At 40.6% G+C, this 23,730-nt stretch overlaps 1 protein-coding gene across 7 annotated transcripts; it reads right to left on the bottom strand.

The window, feature by feature from the left end:
* Nucleotides 1-257: 257 nt before the first annotated feature.
* Nucleotides 258-23,639, bottom strand: LOC136441254 (serine/threonine-protein kinase ULK2-like). 7 transcript variants are annotated; one of them, XM_066437432.1, is made up of 26 exons: nt 23,008-23,638; nt 22,730-22,822; nt 22,559-22,600; nt 17,160-17,192; nt 16,604-16,640; nt 16,284-16,334; nt 14,869-14,988; nt 14,254-14,327; nt 13,605-13,765; nt 13,033-13,115; nt 12,763-12,810; nt 12,023-12,064; nt 11,458-11,561; nt 10,969-11,134; nt 10,292-10,337; nt 9,800-9,874; nt 9,144-9,375; nt 8,705-8,750; nt 8,182-8,355; nt 7,710-7,982; nt 6,886-7,020; nt 6,306-6,472; nt 4,056-4,231; nt 3,481-3,621; nt 2,553-2,815; nt 258-1,991 (listed from the first exon to the last, which is right to left on the bottom strand). In XM_066437432.1, exons 1-26 carry the CDS (start codon nt 23,098-23,100, stop codon nt 1,921-1,923), a joined length of 2,946 nt encoding a protein of 981 aa, XP_066293529.1. In that variant the 5' UTR covers nt 23,101-23,638; the 3' UTR covers nt 258-1,920. The 7 variants fall into 7 exon arrangements, with proteins under 7 accessions (XP_066293529.1, XP_066293557.1, XP_066293573.1 ...); XM_066437460.1 differs by having other exon boundaries at nt 8,182-8,325; XM_066437476.1 differs by having other exon boundaries at nt 9,144-9,327.
* Between the last annotated feature and the right edge of the window lie 91 nt (nt 23,640-23,730).

Below are 23,730 nucleotides of genomic sequence, written 5' to 3'. Positions count from 1 at the left end.
TAAAGGCTCAAATATCTCTATACAAACTATAAACAGAATGGCAAGGATAAAGATATGTCTACTTTTATGGGTTTTTTTATTGATATCGTTTTATCTGTAATTATTTCTAATGTATTTGTGTTTTAATGAACTCGGTGAAAAGGATATTTTTATGGAATGTCTCCGAACTCCCTCACACCAAAACACAATTCAGACTTTTGCTGGTCAGATGTTTGGATAAAGAATTAATTGAATACTACAATGTAGAAGAAAACAAGTTCTATCAAGTTATATATTTGTGAGACATAATCATACAAATAATGATAAAAGTTGAAACATTGAGCTTCCAATTATGCCCTTGGTGTTTGAGAAATAACTATGTGTTGAGATATTGATAACGATATATGTACAGAGATGGAGCATTACAAAAAACAATTCAATTCAATTTTTTTCAAACACCAGAATAATTTACTTCAAATGATTGTACAGTTTATAAATACAGGCAGTATATATACATTTGGTATTTACATCAAGTCCTGTTATAACTTGCAATATACAAATCACGCTGATTTCTATCTTAAGTCTTTGTTAATCATAAGAAACCAAAAACAATGGTTGTCTTTACTATTACCTTGTGAACTAAAGGGACATCAACATTATACTTCAAGACTTCAATTTTTAAAATACTTGCATACTCTGAGATGAAACCACATAAAATACTACATTGACCAACAGACATTCCTTCGTGAAAACAGGCACACTTCTTTAAAACTGTCACACTTGCACAAAATCACATTTGTCAACGTTTTTTCTTCTGTCACACTGTTTCCTTCACAATGCAGCAATCAACCAATGTTAAAGAACCGTAATAATTACAAAATGTCAACGATTAACTATTATAGAATGATAAAAGTATAGGCTTGCATCACAATGTTTTCATTAGGAACACAGAGAAAGCAGACATGTCCATATCTGTGTTACACTACCAATGCTTCACAGTCGGAAGTTTGTTCACATCACCAATAATAGCCCTCTGCTTTCACTAAACCTACATCTGAACACAGTAATATGTACAAGTACTAAGAAGGTCTGTACACCTTCATCTCATTATGATATCCATGTTAGCACCTAAGCAATGCATTGCAACTTTTTAAAAAAACTTGACACTACCACAACAGCTGAAAAGATTAGCTTGTCTATAATCTGTAATGTTTGGTAACGGCAAGGGGTGGCTGGTAGAAATATTATGTATGACAGGCAAGGGAACTTGCGAACTTTGAGTGAGTGAATTTTGTTGTTTTTCTTTGGTGCTGTGATATAGGGAGACTTTTCACTGTCATATCTTTTGAGCGACACCGTCAAAAATGAATGTTTCATAATGTCCACTCCTCATAGTAACAGCATCAGAACATAAAGAGACTCTGACCGGTGTAGAAATGTTTGAGCATCGATGCCAGTCACAGACAGGAAAATTTCACTACTATAACTGTCAAATCTCACAAACTGAGTTTTTTACGGAAAAGATGAAACTATTTTCCAACGCAAAGAATGGACCCATCTTTGTGTTGTAAAACAGTTCAATATTTTCCATGCTGTTGTATTCCAACACAAGTGACTGTTCATACTAAAATGAGTTTCTCACTGGAAAATTCAATCCTACATTAATAGTGAGACTGCCCATCCCCTATATTTACCCCTCAGAACATGAAAGCACAATAAATACATTACTAATAACACTAACTCCTCTACTTGAATGATTGGAATCAAAGCAACCTACCACTCTACCACATATCTGAGTAACAACATTTTTCTTAATGCTCAACTTCAAAACGAAAACGTTAAACATACTCAAGTGGCAAGGTAGCTTGATTCTTAATGTTGTCATCAACACTGACCAATCAGAAGACCTGTAACATGTCTGGCAATACCAGTGCTAAGTTCCTAATCAAACACAAGAACTGGTTGGTGGACCTTCTCTAGGCATGTCAACCTCTTGTCCACTGCATCAGAATCTGGAAAAAAAAAGGTGACAAAAAGTTAAAATTGTGAAAGAGAATCAAAGTTGCGACTGAGAATCAGAGACTATTTGGATAACTACATGTACCTTACCCCAGCAGAACCCAACATATTTATGATCTATGAACTTCTATTTCTATGAGTAGCAAATAGGTTGGAAAGGTGCAGCAAACACTTTGAGTAACATGCATGTTAACATTGAGAACAGGCTGTGATTTGAGCCCACAGTCTTTTCACAAAGTGATCTTGTACCAGTTGAGCTCAAATGAATTGCATGAAAAGTCAAGTTACTCTTCCACTCACAGGTCATGACAGAAAAGACAGATACAGGTTTGTTGTACAGGGGAAATTCCCCTAACTCTTTTCGACAAGTATAATGAATAGTGGACCACGTTTTAACGTCATGTCCTAAGACCCTTTCCAGTAGCATGCATGTCGGGCGAGCAACGCATCCGGGCTTGGAACTCCTGACTTCTTGGTGGAGGGGCAGAGGCAGTAACCACTGGACTACACACACTACTTAAAGACCAATGATCTACGCGGTGCTCTCAACTTACATTTCAACAACATGCCCCTGTCCTCTTCGTCCTCTATCGTGAGCGCCAGCCCGTGTAGGAGGATGAGCGCGGTACGGTAGCGGCTGGCGCACTCCCCCGGGTTGCCGAACAGCTCGTCCAGCGCGGCGCCCTGACAGCACTCCACGGCGTGGTTGTACAGCAGCTTGTCGGCCGTCATGTTGGCCATGCTGGCGCTGATCTCCGCCATCTTTACATCCCCCTGCTCATGGAGGGTCTTACAGGCACGGATGCACTCCTTGTACCTGTGGAAGAAGGTGAACAAAACCATGAACAAGAGTCTTACACAGGGGTTCATCTAAATCAGGAAAGAAGGGCGCTGCACCCTCTTGTTTCAGCCCAGCGCCCCCTTGTTGAATTCAGATTTTATCTTATATCCAGCATACAGCCTTCACTCAGCAATTGATTCTTCCATAAACACTTAGAATTCGCTCCCTTGCCTGTGTGTGCTCCCCCTTGTTCAATTTTTGTAGAAATACCTGTTACATGCACGGATACACTCCTTGTGGAAGAAGTAGAAAATCTTAAAACTAAGGAAAAGAGTCTTACATGCAGGATACCTATTTTACGTGTGAACAAGAACAAGACATCTTCAGAACAATGTCTTGCATGCCTGTCTTGCATGAACTTCTTGTTACTTTTACAAACGGAACAAGATGGCATCTTCAGAAACAAGAGGAAAGTGAATAAGCACCCACTTTACATACTTACAACTTGCAGACCATTCTACAAATCATGAACACATGGGATGAAACAAAACAACTTTTTCTTCCATTTGGTAAGTACTTTTGAAATCAGCTACTACAACTTATCAATGGAATGGTTTTGGTCTGATGCCAGTTTATACTTTGGCACAGATCAAAATAAACAGAGCATGCTAAAGGTCCTGGATCTCTAGGGCTTCAGTTACCTGTCATTAAGTTTGGCCACCCTCTCCTTCACAGCCTTGGAGGGTTTGAGCTGACTTGCCCGGACCTCCTCCCTGGCATGCTGCAGTGCTGAAGAGAACAGCTGGGTGGCGCGCATGTACAGAACAATCTGCTCCGCTCGCCTGGAGGCAGAAGAGAGAGGATTATGACTGTTGATGTAGAATTAGAACAGTTACAGTTTCAAGAACTATGTTGGTCCTTTGTAAAACATAATCTATATGTAAGGGTTGAGATTCCGATCTGAAGATTTTTCCGACGGAGATCTCATTCAGAGTCTATTTCTTTCTATAGTCTAACTTTATCGTTCATTTGCTAGAAATTGTTCAAACAAATTGGTTTCATTTGAAGGGTATAAGTCTCCATCCAGGTAAGTTAGAATATAGGAAATCTCAAACACCAAGGCCTAATCACACACAAACACACAGTGTCATATAGTAATCAAGTTATCTTGTTGTCAAATCGACTAAGTCAGACTAACTGACCTACAAAAGAACACAGGTAAGTAAAAGATAATCTCATTGGTAGAACTAGAAGTGAATGAGTTTGTTATGCTCACCGGACTCCTTCGCTGACGAAGCAGATCTGGTCTGACTGGAAGTCCTCGTTCTGTTTGACCTGCAGCGACTCGGTCAGCGAGGCGCCGGGAGCTCCTTTAGACTGCGCCACCTCCATGATGCACTCCCCCAGGATCAGCGCAAAGTGGATCCGCTGGAGGGTCTCGTTATGGGCAGGCTGGGGAACAAGGAGAAAACAGACCACTTATACTGTAACTTCGACTTCAACAAGTGTAGACAACAGGGTTTGGGGTTCGCGGAAAAAGCAGGCCTGTCTACCAAACACTGGTGTAAACAGTTTGTGGGGATATAGATAGGGTATCTGAGAAGTCTGACGTGGTAGACAGCCCAGGTAGACAGCCCTGGTAGACTGGCCTGGTAGACAGGCCAGGTTTTTCCGCAAACCCCAGGGTTTGAGCATACCGTATTTCTTCTAATAAAGGACGCACCCCAAATAAAGTGCGCACCCCCGATTTGGGCTTCACCACAACCCCAATCACGCCAGCTGAGATACTTCACTGAAAAACCTTAATAAAGTGCGCACCCCCGATAGGCCGCTGTCGCTCGGCGCGTTTCTCCAAGATGTGACCACGCCCCGGTATTCGGCACGCTATGAAGTCCTGGTGTCTTTCTTAATCGTTCCATTTTCAAGCAATTTTCGGGAAAACATTACCATTATTTGGGGTCAACACTTAACCCTCTACTCCGCTCAAATTTTGAGTAAAAAGTTTTGAAGTTTAAACGTCACGCTGAGAACCTCGCGCCAGGATATCTGACAAACTTCCTTGATATTGAAGGACCAGACGACGATCCGCTTGATTTCTACCGGGCTAGTCGAAGACAAACGTGTAAAACGCATTTTGAGATAAAATAAAAGTTCGTCTCTCGGCATTTATGCCGCAAAATACAGCGTTGCATTGACAAATCATTTCACTTCGCCGATCGCCCGCCGCCATATTGTTTAAATTCTGCTGCCCCAAGATGCATTTCGCGTGTTACGCAATCCTCATCACATGATCGCATTGCGCGTCTCTGATTGGTTACTGCTGCAGCTAAAGGCGGGAAAAGTGCATCATGGGGCAGCAGAATCGCGGTCCAATTTTTTTTCTTTGTCTGAAATGTTACACATGAAAACGCAATAAAAACGCGGTTTTATCGACCACATAGCAACATTATGGTGAAGAAAATGCAAAACCAAAAGATGCTTTCGGGAAAGCATACATTTATTTGCGGATTGATGGTGGCTTTTGCGTAATTTTAGCGATCAATCAACCCGGAAGTGTGCCGAAAGCGGCGTGGGTTTTCGCGTTTTATCCGTCAAAACAAAAACAAAACTCCCGCTGAAGCGAACTCTGGAACATTTCAGATTCTAGCTATTACGTTTTTGATAAATAATGTCTACAGATACGCACGATGTGCCCATATTTGCAGCCGTATGGGTGGTTAGGAAATTATTGACGTCGCAAGCGGCGTAGCACAAGCGGCGTGGGGTACGAAATTATGGCCGGCCCGACACACTGAAATAGTCGCGCGGTTGAAAACACACAGCGTTATTTGGTGTCAAATAATTTGATATTTAATATCGCTAAATCAATTATTTTTATATCTAGAATACCTTTTCAAAAATATACGTATGATGTAGCATCGTTATCTTGTAAACATAAGAACATAAATAAGAACAGAACATGCATAAATTATCGTTGCGTGTCGGCGAAGTGACGGGGCTAGCCTGCTGGGGTAATAATCGGTGACTTCCTGACTTACGTCGCGACTTTTCTCGAGAGAAAACCTAAATAAAGTGGGCACCCCGACTTTGGCTTTGACCTGAAGCCTCATCTTGAAGGTTGAAATGTCAAAAAAGTGCGTCCTTTATTAGAAGAAATACGGTATTACAGTCAAACCTGTGTAAGTGACTACCTCTACATAAGGACCACCTTGCTAATGTGACTTTGATCATTTTTCCCATTGACACAATCCTGTCTATAGTGACCAGCTGCCCGCATAGACCTGATTTCATTGGTCTCTTGAGTTGTCTTCTTGGGCACCTTTGACTGTACATATCAGAAGAAAAGGACATTCTGATCTTCCATCCTCTTTTTTTTCAGGATTTCCAGTCTCCCTTACACTGAAAATCTAAGTGGCATGGTAAGGGAGACAGGAACCTTAGTCAGCAAGCTGTAAAACTTAAAGTACATTTAGTATTTAATTAATGTTGTAGTTGAAAAGTTGAAAGATGCATAAACAATAAGTACCTCTAGTAGAGTTTCCTCTGGCAGTTCTGGCGCGACAAAGGAGATGGGTCCCTCCATGTCAGGGGAAGATGCCATGATGGCCCCGGGGGTGGATGGCCTCCTGAACTGCGTCATGGCACCACCGCTGGGCGGGGACATGGATGAGGGTGGGGACACGCCTGTAGCACCTGGAGATGAGAGGGAGGGACGACAAGATAGTTTAGGCCATTATAGCACAATCCTGCACCCTACGGGTATTATAGGTGAGACAGTTTTATACTTACTGTACGTCACATGACACTACAAAAAACTTGGTTGTACTCACTACATTCTAGGCCCTATAAAATTTTCACAACTGTTGTAAGGAAAAGAAAAAGAAGAAAGACGTTCTAACTCCCCACCTTGTGAAATTAGGTAGGACAAGAAAAAATTCTGCCTTTACCAATATTCTTTAAGTCTATTTTAACAGAATTTTGCATTAGTTGCCATCACTAAGGAGTTTCCATACTTTACATTCAGGAATTTACTGAATATTCTACTTGCTGAATCATTCTGACAAAAGTTTCAAGAAGAAGCAAAAGAAGAGGTTCTAGTTGCCCACCTTGGCTTCTGACTGGCACAGACACCTCCATACTCCCGGATGACGAGGCCCCGCCCGTGCTGCCACTGGGACTACCAAACGCTGCCCGCAGCAAACTAGAGGCATTCCCAAAGGACAGCTGTCTTCTGCCCATACCTTTGGGATGATGGGATGAAAAATATTTAAAAATGAAGCCTTTAATGCTTCCTAACAAACACACATACATCCGTGAATTATCATAAGTTTCATCAGGTTGGTAAGTCACTGTAAAACAAAGTTTATGGTATACATAATCAATTGTTTTTAACTAAGGCCAATGTTAATTTGATTATATGGATGACATCCTCTGGGGACCGCTAAACTGATGCAAGCATGCGAATAAAAAACAAGTTTGGCAACAAAAAAAGAGTTGTCTAGTTGGACATTATGAAATCTACGTGGTCAGGAAGGATGAAGAAATAAAAACACACAGTATGGCATACTGAAATATAGATTCTTCATTTTTGTTCTAAGACTTTCAAAACTTCTTTTTTACTATGGAATTGACTTTGGCATTCTACAACAAAAGTATCCATTTCCTGGAATATTTTTTTTTGCAATTCACATTATGTATTTTCTCATTTTGCAGCTGCTTTTTACGATTTACAGTATGGCCAAAAACTTTTTTAGCTGTTGGAAACAGACAAAAATTGATGCATGCGCAGATGTCATCCAAATAATCAAATCAACATGGTCTAAGCCAACGTTTCTGTGATATAAGAAAGATTCTTGGTAACATTTCTATTCATTTCATTCACAAACTGATGAAAATAACAGTTTAGTGTGTACTTTGTAACCTATCCTACCTGTCCGGCTTCCTTGTGCCTTAAACAGCGGAGATTTACTCCACTCAGCGATGCTCGACGGCGTGATCGCTCGCACACGGGAGCCCTGCAGCTGTGACACGACCGCGGCATCTCTCATGGACTGTCCCGGTGTCGTCTGGACCACCATGGCCGCCGCCGCTGGGCTGTCCGCGGTGGTGAGAGGGAACTTGGACGTGGGAGAGCCCACTATGGTGGGGAGGGTGGTGGGGTTCATGTTGAGAAGGGCTGTACCAAGTTGTGGGGGTGTTGTACCTGAGGAGAAAAAGGAGACATGGACTAAGCAATGACATCTGGAAAAGCTACTGTTAGCATGGACTTGAAAACACTATGCAAAATACATCATGCTAGCTATGGTGCAAGGATTGGATTGATAAACATAAAAATAGCAATCTTCTAGACATGAATATTACAACTTAGTATCAAATATTTTCAAACTTATGAAGAGACTTACTCATATATGACTGTCTGCGAGGTGACGTCCCCATGGCCCCCAGGGGTGGGGTTCCCGAGTAGGGTGGGGTGAACCTCCCCTGGGGCGGGGTGTTCTGCAGGTAGTGCTGGGGGTAGGCAGGCGAGCTGTTGGACCGTCTCATTCCTGCAGTAGGGAGGGCTGGGTTCTCAGGGTCTGTACAACAGGACACAAGTCCTGAACATTACAATCTGCTTATTCCAAAAGTTTATTTCTGCATTGCTAAAGGCAGCAACCAAAATATGTTAAATATCATCTGTCTTCAGTAGGTTTTGCATAATCAAATTCATAAAATTTGTTCCCGTTCGGTGATGGTCAACACAACAAGAAAGTGGGAAAATATGTCCCGTGGTAGCCCTTTCTTGCACTCTTGCATTAGATTTGGAGTCTAAAGAAAGTGTCACCAACGAAATTTACTTGCGGCACTAATTCTAGCATGGTTCAATATGTAGCGCTTTAACAGATTTTCAGAATGCACATTACAAGTACAAGTTGTAAAACTTACTTTGAGGTGAGAGAGACCGAGGTTGGTATGGAAGAACTCTGTTTCCCTGTAAAAAGAAGTAAACATCTTAATACAAGCTTGCCATTCAAATGACTGTCTTTTCTTAACACATCTTTCTGTGATCTTGAAATTTAAGAGAAAATGTCATGACTGTCATGGAACTGTTTAAAAATGAGGGCATCATGAAAAACTCAATATAATTAAGCTAAATTTATTTATTTCATAGCATTCTCGCAGATGATTCTGGATCTCCAACGGACGTCATGTATAGAATTTTCTTAATCTTAAAAGACATTGTGAAATCTATCAATTTTACACGTCGTATTCATTTATTAGACTACATATGGGTAAGTCCCATCATTCGAATGATCTCCATAACAAGGATGCACAACACAACCGTAGAAGGTAAAGAATACAAGTGAAATGAAAACGTTTTTACCTTGTCCCTGTGCGCGTGCACAGTCGGTGTTGCTAACTTTGGGCTGGAATACTGTAGACCTGGGCTGCTACCACATCCCCGTCTGGCGGGGGAGGGAGGAGTGTTTGGAGACAGGGACCCCCTGCGCTGCTGGATCACATGGTACGCCTCCATCTGCGAGGGGACGGGGACGGGCTCTGCCATACTGCCAGTAGGGGGGTGGACAGGGTTGTGAACAGGCAAACTGGACGGTCTGGAGTTGATGAGAAACAAGTCTCAATGTTCGTCATAGAAAAGTGGTTGGATGGCTTCTCGAACCAATCAGTTCTAGTAGCATTAAATACTACAAGAGATATAGAGTTAATCTGCAAATAGTGGGAATGTTGAAATCATCGTAGTGCTTTTATTTTTGCGGTTTTTGCCGTGATCTCTCCACCGTGACTACATGACACCGCGACTATGTCTCCCTCATACAACTACTGTACTGCAGCAGAACTGTTTCAAGTGCAAAATTTAAAAATACTGAAACAAAGCACCGTGGAAGTAAATGGATTAGAATTATCATAGATAATTCCCATAATGCATACAGGACCTGAGACAACAGTCATTGTAGACAAGCCAAAAATAACCACAAACTTATGAATCAGGCAATGCTGTGTGGAAGTCTATTTTCTTACCTGGAGTCTGTTCTAACTGCCACTGGAGCCTGCGCTCTGCTCGGGGGTGTTGCAGACACACGGGGGGGAGACGCACTGTGGGAAAACAGCAGGGAAAACCGATTATCACTGGTCTCTGTTGTGATTCTCCTTTTTTGTTACCATTAGAAAAACCTACAAAGTTCAAGCTATACCTATGAAAAAGAATGAGACGGCACTCAGATAGCCCAGACTGTTGCCAAGAGAGCACCAACCCCAACCAATTATTAGATAAAATGAGGGGGAAAATGGAAAAAAAAGTTTAAAAAACAAAGTAGCTATAGATGGTTACACGAGCAACATCAAGCAGAAAAGATTACCCCACAAAAAAAAAACGGTATGGAAATTAAAAGCCTACATAATGAAAAAATTGAAAAAGCCATTCATATCTTTTCTCAGAATAAGATACTTAGTCTAGTAACTTGAAAAATCATAACTTCAGTATCTGAACGGAGGAAATGATAAGAATCCTACCTGTAGGCACTCTCCAGCCCTCTTGGACGGGACAAGTGACCTTCTGCTGGAAAAAACAAACAAAATATGACTGATTATCTTCATGCTAATCACTGATATGTTTTGCTCACAAAGGTTAAGGAGAAGATATCACTTATGTCAGTGCTGTAGAGATTGCCATCCGGAGGAATAGTCGATTCTACCAGTAGAGATTGGAGTCTTAGTATCCACAGACATCTTCATCAGGATGGCCAGGGTAGGAATATGTCATGGTGGTTTCCCATTTATAAATCCTAAATTACAAATCAATCCAATGATCTAAAGTGACATGAATCAAAATTGAAACCTTTGGACTGTCTTTTATGCGAAATAGCATCCCTAAATTTACACCAATCAGGATTTCTACCCACAGAGAGATCTTGATTGGAGCCACACAACTAAATATATGTCAGGGTTGGGACTCTGATCTTGTAGAATCGCCTATTCTGCTGGTAGAGATCCCGATCAGAGTTTCTGTTGACAGAGACCCCGATCGGGATCTCTGCCAGCAGAATAGCCAATTCTACTGGTAGATATCCCAAACAGAGTCTCTATCAAGAGAAACTCAGATCAAGATCTCTACCGGTAGAATTGCGGACTGTACCAGATTGAAGTCTCTACCCTGACATATAATCTATAAACCAGAGCCTGTTGTGTACCTGATATGTCTGAGGGCAGGTTGGTGGGCACCATGACGAAGTCCTCCTGGTCAGACGAGGACTTGCTGCTCTGTGTGTCCCTCGACACATCAAGGAAACTGGGCGGCTCCTGCGGCGAGCTCAGCAGGTCCGGAGTTTCCCGCGGTCTGAGGTTGGCAGCTGCAGTCTGGGGACAGCACAGAGAAAATGAAATTCTTTTCTCAATATCAACACAAACATTCATTGGTGTTGGTGAAGAACATATTTATTATATTAGATCTCAGTTGGGACTGCATACATCCTTTCGAAGAGAACATAAAATGGGGGTTCCGTGTTCGAGGAGGTGTCTCGAGGACATTAAAGGGGATGGGCTAGCAACCCCTACCTGTTAGAATATAACCCTGCTACTAATGCAGCAAGGAAACATGCATATGCTTCCCTATGTGCTGCTACGCACTACATGGGCCTGAGCGAACAAACGCAATACAATGTACTTTTAACGAAACATACCAGAGGAGAGCTGCCCATGGGGAGGGGGGCAGGCGAGGCTGAAGACTTGCTGCTGGGTGAGGAGGAGGAGGAAGTGTGGCGCAGTGGGACCGGTACAGGGGACGCTGGAACAACAAACACACAAAATGTTACTTCATCATCTTCTCAATGTAGCCTGAGTACCATCCCCCGTAGTTACCTATGGCTCAATCTTTTCGCTTGCTAACCACGGATAAGCAAGCGAAAGATTGGCCAGTGGTTACTGTGGAGGATGGTACTCAGGCTAACTTTCATGGGTCATCAAGTAAATTTCTTGATGAACTGAATAGCATTTCTAGATGGCCAAGAATGCTGAAGGTAACAGTTGTTCCTACCAAATAGGTTGGAAATGTCTACACTAGTCAACATATTGCGATGACTTTGGGTATTATTGGAAAAATATTTCATGAGGCCCTTTTCCTTTCTTTAAAAATCCAAATTCATCATTGCTATTGGTTACTAGATGGTTTGTGTTTTGACATAACCTTATGAAGCAGGAAAACAAACTGAAAAAAAATATGAAAAAAAGAAAAAAAGAAAAACTCACCTAACACAACAATGCTGTCACCTAATTCTTCAAAGCTATCTTCTTTTGTGAATGAAAAACAATCAGTGTGCTTGTTCTGTTCTGACTCATGTTCCACCTGAAATCTTTGCTACAGCCATGAAGCTTGTGACAACTGAGCTACGTTTGTAACACTCCTTATGTTTCAATATAAAAAGTCTTAACGCTTCCTAACATTTCAAACTGAACACTAATAGTTTATTACCCGTGCCTTGAAGATGAGATGCCATCAGAATGTTTAAGTTTGAAGATTCTATTCGTAAGCTCTCTGGTAAAACAAAATATAAAAACAACCTATCTGTACTATTGTGCACTTGAAATTGTAGAATGTTTCTCCAAATTCATGTTTCTTCCTGCAAAAAATCTCATGTATGTCTGTTGATGTACTTTTAATTCTGATTGTTTCATCCGCTAATCTTATGCTCGACTTGTCATCTGCATTATTGTCTGCTGTTCCTAAGAATGTTACGATAGGCAGACAATAAAGTCTATACTGCCTGCAAAGTGTATGAACACTTAAAAGAATCTATAAAAAATGAAAAAGGGGACATTATTTTTTAAAAATCAAAAAGAGATGATCACTGCAAGAAGATAAGTTGACAATAGTAAGCTGAGCAGATTGCATCTTTAGAATGTACTTCCGATTATCAGTGCAAGTGCAAGTACATGAATGATGACACAGTGAACATTATTGTCACGCTGTATAATACTACACAACTTACTGGGCTTGGTAGGACTGCCACAGATAAATGGATGGATGAAGAATTCCTCTGCAAATAAAATAACAAGGATGATTATAACAATTCTTACTACATTAACAGAGATTCCTCTTGTCATCAAGAAAAAAATTCAGCTATGCACAAGGTTTAATTTACTCAAATCAGTTATAATGACATAAGTCAAAATACATGTATCTACGGTATTGACATCTAAGATTGAGTGAGTGTTTAACATTTCTGTAGACTCTGAGGCAAAATTTCAGGTTCTCCTACCGTAGTCCATTCTCTCTTTGTGGTTCCTTTTCAACAGTTTAGTGAGAAGATCGCGAAGGGCCGAGGAGGTGCCTGCAGGCAAGCTGAGGGGAAAACAAGGTGTACCAGTTGGTCAGATCAATGACAAAGTAGCGAAGGCAACTATTTCAAGGTGAATTTCTTATCTATCACATTTTACAATGTACGAGAGATACATGTATCATTCTACAGTCTGAAACAGAAATGATCTGCAGCTAGTTTTGATAAAACTTCTGGATAAGGCTTATCTGTGCTGAATTAGTTTTTTGACATTGGTTGCTTAACTTTCTCAGTAAAAGGGTAAAGTAAGCATCCACATTACCTGGTAGCTCCAGATTCTTATTTAGACACTGACAAAAGACAGCAGATGCTGTCTGCAACGTCTGACCGTTTCCAAATCTTATCTAGTTGCTTGAGAAACTGTTACCTTGCGTATCTTATTACCTGGATGTCTAACCTTCAACGATGTAAGCATCCACATTTCAAGTTCATGGGTGAAGTAATACTGTAGTATACAAGTCTAGTAAAACAGAGCACATGTTTACAGCACTTACTTTGGAATGAGGACTTTGTTTCTCTCGTAGAAATGTTTGAGTCCCTGCGGACTGGAGGCCTGGAAGGGAGCCTTGCCTGTGAGACACTGGAACATGATGGTGCCGATACTCCACAGGTCTGCCTTGGCATCGTAGTGCTGGGAGGTGATCACCTCTGGGGCCTAAGGGCAGACATGATGTATATACAACTATAAGCTTCCATCACTGGTGCAAAATACTGTAAATTTGTATATTTTGATTGGGCATAAAAAGGCAAAAATAAACTACCGTGTACATTCAAAGATCTACAGTAAGAGAAGCTTCCATCTGAGGAACTGACAGAATGATAAACTGTTGATGCCCTGTTAGTATTGTTTTAAATTGTTCTCAAGGTTTTTCTATAAAAGCTTGCAATTGTGTGCTATTCCTTTACAATCCTTACGATGCCTATTTTGTCCTTCTATTTCCAACTGCATTGTCCATAACTTGCTCTAGTCTTTAGATGATTTATACACAAGATACTGTCACTAATATAGAATTAGACAAGCTTTCATCTAAGGCACTGCTGGGAGGTGACAGTGAACAACGGCTAAGCACTATAGAATCTTATACTCAGAACGGGAACAACGACTACCTACTATAGAATCCCAACAATGCATCTGTTACCTACCATGTACATGGGGGAGCCACACAGCGTTGCTGCCATCATGTTACTCTGCAGGTACCTTGCAAACCCAAAATCAGCTGGGAAGAGAAGGAAAAGAACAAAAATGTTAATGTGTTGCACAAGGAAATAGGCTAACAGTTTCAATTAATCATTGTTGTTCAGCAGCAATAGAAATTGCATGTAGCAAAGGGTACAGAGTTTAATGTGTACTTGGATCTGTTTAATGGAAAAGTCATGAAAGTGCTTACAAGTCATCATTATAGTGTCAACTAGTAGGACATTGACTTTAAATGTGACACTGTGTAAATTATGCAATAACAATGTTACAAAAATGTCTTAATATGAAGAATCTGATTTTTCTTTGCTTCAAAACCTCATACTGATTTTCAGAGAAGCCTGATAATGATATTCTTGTTACTAAGCAGGGGTGGTAGGGTTGGAACACATTTCAGCACTAAGGACAATGCCTATGTACTAGGTATTTGCTTGCTTGTTTCCCATATATAGCCAGTAAGCAGCCTGGACAATACACCGATTTTGTACAGTAAATGCATAGCTGTAAGTTAGAATCACCTACATGACTATTCATAGTAATCTTAGATACATAAGATGACTGACCTATCTTGATCTTGATGTCTTGAGGCGCAGGGTTGGGTCTTGTGTGAGACAGTAGCAGGTTCTGGGGCTTGAGGTCTCGATGGATGATACCTTTGGCATGAAGAGCCTTCATAGCAGAGGCTGGGGGATAACAAAGTCAACAAATCAGATACAAAACATGTGTTTACAACAAAATGTATCTAACTGCATAACAGGCTAGTGCCTTTGTCCATAAATTGAAGTTCAATATTAAACCCTTTAGTGTATTTCAGATAGTGACATCTTACTGTCAAACATGTATAAGTGACCACCTCTACATAAGGACCACCTGGCCAATGTGACCACATTTTGGTGGTCCCTTAGATAATTTTTCACATTGACACAAGCATTATGAATCCTGTGTCTATAGTGACCACTGACCCACATGGACCAGATCTTATCGGTCCCCTGAGTGATCTTCAAGGGTAGTTTTGACTGTAGCAATGTCGTACTGTGTGGTTTTATAAAATCTAACATTTTGTGTCTTTCCCTGCACCATCTAATACTCTATCATGCCCTGTACCATGTAATTAATATGTACGCTGATTCCTTGATGATAAAGAATACCATACGCCAGACAGATCAGCTAATTGCACAGTAAAACATTACACCAGAGTATTTAGTGGGCACATTAGCCTTTGGAGAGAGGGCGCCTGTCTGCTGTGTGAGTATTGAGGGCCTACTTGGCATTCTAACAGCATATTCAATTATGACAGTCAGACAAATGGGGGACAAGAGAGGTGTTCTTGAGGAGCGAGCAAGTGGTCCAAAAATAAGTCTAAGCACTTGATTATCACAGCTACATGTATGCACTAATGACTGAGCTATTCTGTATCTCAAATAAAAGTATGTGGAAGGACGAGATGGGAACAAGCAGCGAAAAATAGTTTTTGCATATCCTGAGCCTTCATTTATAGGCAAAGTTAAATGGCAAGTATACCTATTAGGAATGAGCACATGATAAAGTCAATACTGAATCAGAGCGGTCGTAATCTAATAATGATTTGATGAGCTGCCCGTTGTGGCATTTCGTCTGTTTTCACAGCTTTGTCATGAGTCACTGCAAAATCAGCCAGTCAATGTGCGTTAAACATTGAACTGATGCATATCAGCTAGTCTGGGAATATGCACTTGCTCTGCCAAAATTGCTCAAGTTTAACAGCTGTTAGCAAAGCATTTTACAGCATCTTCATGAAAACCCATTACTGTAACCATTTTGTTGGGACCACTTTCTAATACTGTATGAGAAATATCTGTGCTCAATTCAAACTGACGATATGTTTTTTCGAGTTAAGCTAACAGATTAAATACAAAGGCTGGAACATGGACAAAACAGGAAGCCGTGAGGAAAAATGATCATGTTTCATCTGATTTGGTACAACATTATCACTTCTTACCTATCTGTTTGAAGAACAGCCTGATGGTATCTTCACTGAGAGTGCCTTTAACTGTTGAGAAAGAACATGACTCAATGTCAAAGGCAGTAAAGCATTTAACTTAAGCAACCGTGTACACAACTCCAATGAATCCTTATCAGATTTGTAAAAATAATATCATTAGTCAAGTCAAAAAGGAAAAGACTGAAATAGCATTTTGCTTTTGCAAACCAAGTTTCCATATAGATTACTGCTAATTCTTGATCTACATCGCTCTATAAAATTTTGCAGCAACTATAATAAACAAAAATGTAAATGTATTTTTGGCCAGTGGGACTTACCCTGCAAATAGTCTGCCAAGTCTCCACCATTGCAGTACTGTAGGGTACAGAAGAAGTATTTAAGGCCAAGGTCAGAGCTGTCAATAGTGTAGTATTTATTGTCAAGAGCGGCACTGTCTTGAACTTGTCATGGAACACTTCCAAGGTTCCTTTTGGCCATCAGGCAATCTGGTATTCAAATTTTTGACATCTGTGCATGTTCGAATCATTCAATGGAAGCCCGTGGAATACAAGTAGAAGCCCATGACATACTGAAAAAATGTAGGCTGGTCTGGAACACCCATAGGAATGTGATCTTATGTATGGCTCAGGAATTACATAAGAAGAAAATACTTAAGGTCAAGGTTTGAGCTGTAAATAGTGTAGAATTTATTGTCAGGAGCAGCACTGCCTTGAACTAACACTTCCAAGGTCCCTGTTCTCATGTTTCAGTCACATTTTTGTGGCAAACACACCCTGTCATTCGGTATTGTAATAAACAACTGGTGAATGACAACACTTATGCATGTACAGTATTTTTTTTTGTTTCGTTGTGTGAATAATAATTGATACATACCTCCATGACCAAGAAGACATTTGAATGGGTTTCCTGTGGGAATAGAAATAAGGAGTCACTCAGTCTTTTTAAACATTAATCTTCACATGAGGAAATATCACGTTTTTGGAGTATGAAACTACTATATAAGGAAGTCGACTACCTGGTATTAGGTGACTAAGCCCTTAATTATTCATAACCATGATGGTGCAGGTGTTGGCATAAATTAGTCATCGTAACTGGTCAGGGATTCCAGCTGTGTAGCTTAGACCTTGAACTTGAAAAGCTGTACTGTACAAATTTCTGCAGGGACTCAATTTTGCAGTAGAAGGGGAATGGAGGCTTTTGCGATGTTTTACGTTCATGGGTGGAAGAATTGTGTCACTGTAGTACACAGTACTTTGGAAACACATATTTGCTGTGTCATGAATGATAGAGAGGTCACCGCAGAAATAAAACCATTGCAAATATTGAAAGATATACAGTAACGCATAGCAACAGTAAAAAGGTGACTTATTTTTGGCGCTGCTTATATAACGCCAGCCAGTAATCTCTCTGGGAATAACCGTTACTTAAACCTTCCACTGTCACACACATATTAGGACAGCAATTAAACTGATCAATTATTGGATTAATGTCCATTTTAGGCTGTGACAAAAAAGAACTTGGAAAGAAAAAAGGATGAAGATATTGATAATCTATAAAAATCTAGGGATTCCATGGACAAAGAAAGCAATACTTACAACATTTTGGAAAATACCCTTTTATCTTTTGACATTGGACGAATTGATTCTGTATTTGTTCCTGAGCTCCTGGTATAAAGTACAAGGCTATGGCATGACAGCTGGCCTGGTATACATGTAACTTCTTGACGTCATAAAATCTGAGCAAAAGTACCAAATCTCTGCCCAACACCCTCTTTTGTCAATTCCATGGTCAATTGGATGTTCAAGTGACAGAAAACTATTAAGCCTAAATTGTTTACATGTCCAGTTAAGTAATAAAAAGTCATTAGCTTAACTGACTTGAATTCTTCTGCAAAAGTTTAATTGTACAACAACAACCAAATGGAGTGATAATGGCTTTTAAAATGCCTGATGTTTTGAAACATGATACCTACTTTGTAGGAAAGCCAAATTTGCGAAGCACTTTTGCAGAACAAAATAATGCCTTCCCATATCTAATTTCCAAAAAGTTGATCAGAAGAACATAACATGTCATTCTTCATTAGAGGTAAACAACTCTATTCGTCAACAGAACTACATGGCCTGACCCCAAGTAACACTTAACAAGAAACCAACTTGTCCACACACAAACAAAGCCACAGCAATTGACGAAGTGCCAAACAGTTCCAAGGGTTGACAATACCACACAGATACAATTTCTGCGATGTATACCTGATCCAGCTATTACTATTTGTTTTATGACAGTAGATTAACATTTCTATCTTTCAGATCTTATCAACCACCTGCTTGGAATAGTAAAAGCAGTTTTGAAAGTATTCCTGTGGGAGTTACGCAAGAGTGGCTGGCAGGAGGTCATAGGTCACGAAGGATGTCAACAAACTTGTTCTTGGCCCTACAATGACCTTCTACATGTCAAGGACACTCTTGGACCTGGTGCTCTTCCAACGTTGTTCAAGGCCACATACCTGACACACAAGGTTCTGTTCTCAAGATCTAAATTTAGGCTTGCTGCTACGCTTGACAGGTATAAGCTGTTTACTATGAAAAACATAGCCGGTAGCTTTTGGCTTAGCAGGCGGGTGAAAGCAGCCATTCACACATATAATGACATTCATCATTCTTCTTTACCCCTTTTCCTTCTTTCTTCTTCAAAAGTCTTAAAGTGGCATGTCTTTAAACCAATGGGTTACTTCAGGCTTACCATTTACCAATTATGCCCAGACCCCTTGGGGATATCTTCCCCCTTGTGGAGGCCTCCTTGATTAATAGTACTGGAACTGGAGCACAAACAAAATTTCTCCATCTCCTATTCCACAGCTTGATATGTTATCATCATTGAGTAATGTTCCAGCTGCTAGTTTCAAATACATGTACAAAATCTGCGGGTATGCCTAAACACCTCACCCGACCTCATCCGACCTCACCCGACCTCATCCGAGTCTAAAATGCAGTGTACACGGGGCATGGACACTATTTGACGTTCTGGATACGTTAAATATACAATTATGAATGCAAAACCAGCAGAAAACCCCCATATGGTGCGTATTTGGGTTGAAAACAATGGCGAAACCCCGCGGAAAATAGATCAACTTGGACCCGAAAAATCTGGTTTCTGACAAAAGTCTTATTCCTCTGAAGCACTGTAGGAGATTGGTGAACTTGTCACGATACCGGAGACACATTTATATGCTTGATCTGACCTATTTTGACTGCACTATTGACTTTTTCCGTGACCATGATACTCAAAACGGCACGTATCACCCTTCTATCTTGGAAACGAGCGGAGTAACTTACAAAAACTGGCAAATACTTGGAGTTTGCTGCTTGTTTTGCATTTATAATTGCATATTTAACGTATGCAGAACGTCAAATAATGTCCCTGTCCCGTATACACTGCATTTTAGACTTGGATGAGGTCGGGTGAGGTCGGATGAGGTTGGGTGAGGTGTTTAGGCATACCCAAAATCTGCAAATGTATTTGAGAATATATTATGTTATCACAAATACGAAGCACTGAAAGTAAACATAAACCCAAGAATTAGATCCAGCACATATTTCTACCAGCATTAAGCATCGATCATACCCAACCTTTACCTGCAATTAGTTTTGATTTACCAAGAGCATGACGCTCTGACGTTAATGGACATGTAACATACGCTGAATAATTCAGGGGTTCAGGGATTTGCCTTTGAAACCTTGGACATGAATGGATAAATTCAGGGACGAGCAAGCCTGGTCAACTCAAAAAAAATGTCAACTGAAAATCTCGGTCGTACACTGAGCTAAGATGATATGAAAATCTAGAAACTGTTTACTACTAGCTCTTTGCCAGGCCTGTGATAATTTGTTCAGGGGCCTCCTAAGGGTCCCAATAGTATATACTGTACTGCCAAGAGAGCCAAGAGTTCAATCCCCAAACTGGTATTTCATAAGGTAAAAAAAAAAAACTTTCATAACAGTACTTATCTCTTAATGATCTGTGCCAAAATGCAACAATAGAAGAAAGACAAATTGATTCAAAGCTACATGTATATCCAGCTAAATTAGCCCCAATTACATGGTGATGTCACACCAAGGATGTCAAAGAGTTTGGAAAGATTTGCATCTACATGTACTGGGTAAAAGTTCATACAGTTTTAGTGTTACATCACCTGACTGACTTACAGTAACCCTAATTTACACTTCTCTGTGGGCTGTTCGAATTAGACAACATAGGGGGGCTGCAGTGAGAAGTAACTTGTTTTCCTGAGTCCTCCCCTAACATATAATTATACATATATCTGAATCACCAAGCATGCCTCAAGTTAATTTCCAAACATGCCTTAAAGCTTATACCAATGGTTAAAGTGGGCACAGCAGCTGAAAGTACAAATCTAAAAATGCTTAGCTGACGCTTATAAAGTGGAACTAACATACCTTAAGGTTAATCAGTAACTGAACACAACAAAGGAAAATGCTCGCGTCAGCTGAAGTTAAAAGGACATTCTTATGTTCATGTGAATAATGAAAAGACCACAAACATTCCAGGCTTTTCTTTGTGTTTTAAAAGGTTTTTTAAAAAACATTTATTTGAGGAATTGGCAGTAATGAAAAACATTACTAAATTGAATTGGCATTGATAATGTGGTATATGGCAACTAACGCTCATTCAAAAAATAGGACAGTTTTCATAGTCAATCAGGGACTAAAGCTTGTTTTTTAACAAGACGAATGAGTTTGATCTGATCGCTCATCATTGAATCGGTCTAATAATATCATTGGACCCTGTGGCATCAACACATTTAATGGGTACATGGAACAAAGTCAAGTTGAAGCCTAGTGCCTCCTTTCCCAAAGACGGTTTCTAGGTTTATAACGGAAGGATTCAGGAATAGAGCCTCATAGAGCCTGGCGGCAACTTGTACATTATCAACGGACAACACAACACAAGACACCCAGAAGAGGCCTCCATACCTCTGACTCTGAGGCGCATGCACAACATGTGAGATAGCTCCAAAACTAGGTCGCCTGAAGACTTCTAGGACAACACAGGGCACCCATTAGAGGCCTCCATACCTCTGAGGCGCATGCACAACATGTGAGGTAGGCTCCAAACTGGGTCACTTGTCAGGTGACCTGGATACATCTAGGGGGTCTGTTTACAGATATGGACATTGCAAAACAGATGGCAGATATTTCTGGTGCATTTTAGGCATCAAATGTTATGAACAGACAGGTGCATTCAGTAAACCGGCGGCATCTACTCTTTGCACACTTGCAGACAAATTATTTCATAGAAAAGTTACTTTAGTTAACTCAACATTTTGCTGACTTGTGACTCGTGACTTATGTTATGAAAACTGACCTAGTTGGGCATGTGGGTGTGGCTAATTAACTTTATTAACTGCACAAACATGAGCAACATTGCTCTTATAGATATCAAGGAGGTATGAACACGTCACACATGCATATAAACCATTTAACTTGGACTTTTCCCTGAAATGCAAATCACCCCGGTGTTATGGGCCAATCAAACCACAGGTGCAAACAAAGACCAAGCGAGCACGTGAAGAAGTCGTGCACCCAATATTAGGTACATGTAGAAACAAAGAGCGTTGCTTTCTCAGGGTTGCATCACAAGCGGTAACTCGATATGCCTTGCTTAGGTTACTGCGAGTGTTTTAAACCAAACAGCTGGGCGGAGATGGTTGCAGGGGGCAATGTTACCGCGCCAAACGTAGCTTCGCGGGATTTAATCAAAGCCATGAAAAACTGGCTATTAAAATTGCTGTAGTCAAACAAACTTGATGGGAAATAAAAAAGGCAACTCAAATACATGACACTTTTGCAATGTCACAAAATCATGGTTTGCCATTAAAGGGAAAAAGCGAACATAGTAGTTACATAGGTAATACCCATCATGCGCTATCTATGAACAACTTGAGTTTCAAATCCATATGGCCATTACTCATTGCCATCTAGGACAAAGGGAAGTCCACTGAAGCCAACAATGATATGCACACCTGTCGTCACACCTGTCCTGAACAAAGGGAAAACCCCAACAAAGAAACTTTCCATTTTCTATAATTCATGAGCATGTCCTACTTAGTCTACAAAAAAGTGACCACTTGCAAAGACATGGTGCAATTTTTTTTTATAATTCAACACTGACTTCTGTTGTTATTGTTGAGGGCAGCTCTTTTAATGATATTCCCATATTGCAATGAATCAATAGATCTATAATGCATTACTTACCACACAGTCAAGCAGAGAGACGATATGTTCATGCTGCAACTCCTGCGTCAAGAGAAATCATTTCTTTACTTCAAAATTCAATAATATATGAATAAAACTTAAAAACTATGAATATCAAACTAAAGATGTGGAAAAAATGGAATCATTTTATTATTCTGTATGCTTGCTCACCTTAAGGATCTTTATCTCTTTTCCCAGCAATGCGTGGCTCTTGCTTAAATTTTTCTTGCTGATGCACTTAATAGCCACAGGAGACTCTGGTCGCTGATGTTGAAAAGAAAATATGATCTGATCAGAGATACAACAAATCAAATCAGACACGCCAACGTTTTCTCGTTGGAAGAAATGATGTCATCAGGGGCATTTGGAACGATCTTTGTTTTGGTGGGACATTGGCCCAGGATGACGAAATAGGAAACCGGTACCTCGAATTATAAAGGAAGTCTTACCTTTTTCCGGCGGCCTTTGAAGACGATTGCAAAGGCTCCATGGCCGATCAGATCCTTCTTGTGGTATTCGAATTCGCCTACAGATTCTGCCATGGCTGTATCAGACAGAATTTGGGCCTGCTTCTAGTGTTCCGATCCAAACCTACCCAAACCAAACGACAATGGCCTCTCTTCGGGCGAGTCCCGGCCTGCTACTGCTGCGTTCTGACAAAATCCCAGCTCGCGATTCCCGCTTACTTGGAGAGTTTCCCCACAGGACGACATCCAACACATGTTTGGAGTTCATCAGAGAGACAGAATATCCGGAGCATCACCCGGCTAGGACATGTTTCTGCGATTTCTCGGGACGACAAGACAGAAAATTTTCCACAGCTGAGCCCTTTCGCAATACCGAACGGTTTGTTATGGTACGGCCTGAACACAGCTTCACATAGCTTCCTACGCAGCACTATTTTTCTTCTCAGTCCCCGTCCACTTTACAGTTGACGCACGTTGTGAGGAACGCTCCTTTCCTATCAGGATCGAAGTCAAGTCTGAAAAACTGTTGTCGTCTTCAATGACGCACACGTCCTTCCGTTGTAAATATTTTTGTTTTTATGCCAAGGGTTGGCCCCAGTCACGCGGAGGAGTATTTCCGTTGTTTACAACGTGACGTCATGGCATCAGCGCCGCAATACGCAAAAAAAAAAGAAATTGCATTTTTTCGATTAATACAGAAGAAAA

Source organism: Branchiostoma lanceolatum, chromosome 1, assembly GCF_035083965.1.
Source record: "Branchiostoma lanceolatum isolate klBraLanc5 chromosome 1, klBraLanc5.hap2, whole genome shotgun sequence".
Classification (NCBI taxonomy): Eukaryota; Metazoa; Chordata; class Leptocardii; order Amphioxiformes; family Branchiostomatidae; genus Branchiostoma; species Branchiostoma lanceolatum.
This window is presented reverse-complemented; position numbering and strand designations above follow the sequence as displayed.